At 44.8% G+C, this 3,903-nt stretch overlaps 1 protein-coding gene across 1 annotated transcript; it reads left to right on the top strand.

Moving 5' to 3' along the window:
• Positions 1–358: 358 nt before the first annotated feature.
• LOC127301347 (calmodulin-like protein 2) lies at positions 359–1,209 on the top strand. The gene has a single exon (XM_051331568.2). The coding sequence runs from the start codon at positions 458–460 to the stop codon at positions 995–997; it is 540 nt and encodes a 179-aa protein (XP_051187528.1). The 5' UTR covers positions 359–457; the 3' UTR covers positions 998–1,209.
• Positions 1,210–3,903: the final 2,694 nt, after the last annotated feature.

Genomic DNA, 3,903 nt, shown 5'->3' with positions numbered 1-3,903 from the left:
CCGACGACAACAACAACAGCAACGCGAAAGGAAGAAAGACGAAAAGAAAGCGAAAGAGAGGGCTGCGGTGCGTGGAATTCCAACGAACAACTCCAACCGAGACGGTCGCCGGTCGCCGGTGCGTTCGTCTGACGTCGACGCGCGCCATGTTTCCACCGCCGCGAAGCTCCCGCGAAGCCCGCAGCAAAAACAACCGCGCTCGCGCACGACAACCCCATCACTTTCCCCACAAGGCACCGCACGACCCCGTCGGTTCGGCCAGTCGTTTCCACGTCGCCTCCCTGCTTCCCGGAACCATCCCGCCGCCGGTTCGACTTCGTTCGCACGCGGTGCTATATATACCAAGGCTTCTCGCGGTGCAGTATCATCCAGACCAGAACGCAGAGACTCACAGAGGCAAGCAAGAAGCACCAAGGCAACTAGAGCAGAGGAGTTAAGCAAGAGACAGACAGAGACCATGGACATGGAGCTGGCATCTTCCTCGGCGCCGGGCGCTTCCTACTTCAACTTCTCCGTGGCGCAGGCCGTGGTGACCATCTCCGTCAACGTCATCCTCGTCTGGCTCTCCGCCCTCATCAAGTCATCCTCTTCCTCTTCGTCCTCCGCGAACCGCCGCTCCACCACCCCCGCCCCAGAGCCCGAGCCGACGCCTGCACCGGCCAAAGACTCCTCTGACTCCGAGGTCGACCTTGACGTGGTTCTCGGTCTGATGGGCGCGAGTGGCCCTGCTCTGGTCGGGTTCGAAGAGGCGGCGGCGCTGTTCGAGGAGGAGGAAGCGACCGTGGAGGAGGCCGCGGCGGCGTTCCGCGTCTTTGACTGTAACGGTGACGGGTTCATCGACGCCGGCGAGCTCGGGAGCGTGCTCAGGTCGCTCGGGTTCGCTGCCGGCGTGGCAGCCGCGGACTGCCAGCGCATGATCGACGCCTACGATGGGGACAAGGACGGCCGGATGGACTTCCAGGAGTTCCTCGCCTTCATGGAGAGGAGCAGCTCGTGAAGTGGCCTGATAAATTCGGTCGAGTTATTTGTTCGTTGGTTCGTTCGTTCTGTTTAGTCTTTTTCTTGGCCCGAATGGAGCTGAGTGATGCACACACACAAGTACACAGTCCTCCCCTGGAAATTCAATTCCGTTCTTTGTATACCATAGTAATATTTTTTGGAATTATCAACCGTGGAGCAAAATATAGACCAAACCATTTTAGTTCTTCACGAGTTCCAGTCAATTAACTCTGTTCGGAGCATGGATCGGCCTTGGTGTACCGCACCGTCGGCCCCGCTGTACCGTGTCGATCGAACTTTGCAGCGACCAGCGATCTATGTCATGCTTGGTGCCTTCTACGGTGCATGGTTTGAAGTTCAATATGTTTGCACCAACAGGAAACACAATGAAATTTAAAGAAACTTTGTAAATCATTGCGGCACCAATCTTAAAGCAGGCAATCGACAACACAAACGGTGCACGGAACAAGAGAATTTCTCTGCTTGGTTAGTTGGTTTGCAACTTTGCATTATGTCCTTGCTCTTTTACCATGGGTGTGGTTTGCATCCTGCCCTCGCTCTTTCATAGTCAACGATGCTGGTGTGTGAGTGCCTATCACAAGGAAACAGTAGATTTGATTAATCTTTTCTAGATATAGATGTATATATAAATAAAATATGTCTACATACTTTTGTATCTACATAAAAAATAAAAAATATATTTTAGAACGGAACAAGTAAAAAAAAATCTGTTGGACTCGGTATGATGTCTAGCCCCCAAATGAATATGAATTGCATACCACTGGGACAGAAAAGGCAGCAACGGATCAAAACCTTCATCGACGGCCAGTGCAAGTTGACAACACAACCATGGCTTAAATTAATTGCAGTAAGCCAATAATCGAGGGAAGAATTCAAACATGAGAGTTCAGATTAATTGATTTTTAAAAACTTTCATGAACGGTGGATTAGATGCCTTGATTGCACAGTTCGCTGCCAAGGATATTCAAGTGCATATTCGACCCACAAAAAATAATGTACGAGGAATGCCCCCAAGTTGAACCTACATAGAGACACCATACAATTTAGAAACTCTACTTATTTAGAAACTCTAGTTACATAGAAAAATAGACGATTATACTCTCCAGAATAAGGATGACAATGTAGGGTATGGACAGGATAGAGCAACACCATACCAATACCCGTATAGTCAGTGGGTATAAACTTCTACCATACTCGTACCCACGGGATGGGTATAAAACTTTAGCCATACCTATACATGTCGGGTACATGTACCCATTGGGTACGCGGCGGGTAGATCAAACGGTACATAATCTATTCACAATTTTGCATTTACCGATAGCAAATTTGATAAAATAAATGAATTATCCCAACTCAATATCAGGTAGTTGAATACATAAAAATTATCAAAATATAGAAATCACGATCTCAAATTCGAATTCATATAAGTTAACAAGAGTAGACGTGTGATATGAGAAAAATGGTAATAAAAGGGTAGAATATGTGTGTACGATATGGATACTTCACTGTGGGTATAAAAGTGTTCTCATTCATATCCTACCCATGCGGGTACGGTACCCGTAACCGTGGATAAAATTGGCATCCTTACTCCCGAAAAATACTTTGTCAAGATATTTGTTAGACCTAAATTTCACACATCCATGATTTTTGTGGAGACTAAAAGGTTTATGAACACTTATATACAACACTAGACCGGTAAAGAAAAATACAAAGCTATAATTAAGGCTATATAAATTGTTAGATACAACACAACATTGTATCTAATGGTGCACAACAACTAGAATAAATGCAAAATTATTTCTATGTGTTTTTATTATTATTCATGTTTCTAAGTGTATCGGGTTTAACGAAAGTTTTGTGAAGAAATATATGAAAATGGAAAACAAATAATGTAGGTTTTATCGCACACATGGTTTAAAAATAGTGCTAGTATATTTGCAACTTTATAACCTAGAATTGTATACCTATAACGTGTCTTAAAATTTCAACATCACTCCAATGTTATGTGCTTAATTTAGCTTCATTTAGATGATAATACATGGATATGACTATGTGTAGACATAATAAGTTGTATTAATATAAAAAAGTTCAATATAAGTAAACAATGATTATAGCCTAGGTGGCGGGATTTTTCATCCGCCGTGAAGCGGTTTGTGATAGTTACGGCTTAGTCGTTATTTCATTGTGTATGGTTAGCTAGGTCTGGCTAGGGGTTAGTGACTAGTTTATCTTTTAAAGTTAAAAAAGAAGACGTCATAGTCCTCAGTTTTTACTGCGCCATGTATGTGAAGTTTGGAAAGTACATAAATCTATACTAGGGGCCAATTTTGACAATGCAATTCCAAGTGAATGTGAATCCATAGCTACGCATACGCACATCAAGCAACATGGCGGCCTTATTTCTACCTCCTAGTCGGAGGCCCTCATCGGATTTCTAGGTTGGAGCTCAAAACTACCTAGCAGCCAAGTGGTTTGTCCCCGGAGGCTAGGAAATGGCCGGCGGTAGTGGTTCAGCGCCGGAGAAGGGCCATCGAGTGCTCAGCCCAAGGATCTCGGTGGCGACGCTTGGAGATCGTCGGTGTTTGGTGGCAGAGGCATCCAAGGACCTGATCGCTTTTTTATTTCTTGTTTTAGGGTGTTTTATTGTAATTTTGAAGGTATTATCTTCAAATTGTAAGGTTCTTAGGGTGAGTTATGTTATGGGCCTTCATGTAAAATTCTACCTACCACACCTTCTTTAATCCAACATTTTCAGGGTCTTTCAAGACCCCGTACCCTGTTAAAAAAACATTGATCACATGATGTGGTATGTACCTTTGCTAGTAGCAGTTGCTGGCAAGCGTTAAAACAGGCCTGGCGAGCTGGTGGTTTGGCGCCTAGGAA

The sequence above is a fragment of the Lolium perenne genome, chromosome 5, assembly GCF_019359855.2.
Source record: "Lolium perenne isolate Kyuss_39 chromosome 5, Kyuss_2.0, whole genome shotgun sequence".
Lineage (NCBI taxonomy): Eukaryota > Viridiplantae > Streptophyta > Magnoliopsida > Poales > Poaceae > Lolium > Lolium perenne.
Note: the sequence above shows the minus strand (reverse complement) of the source record. Positions and strands in the feature narration are given on the sequence as shown.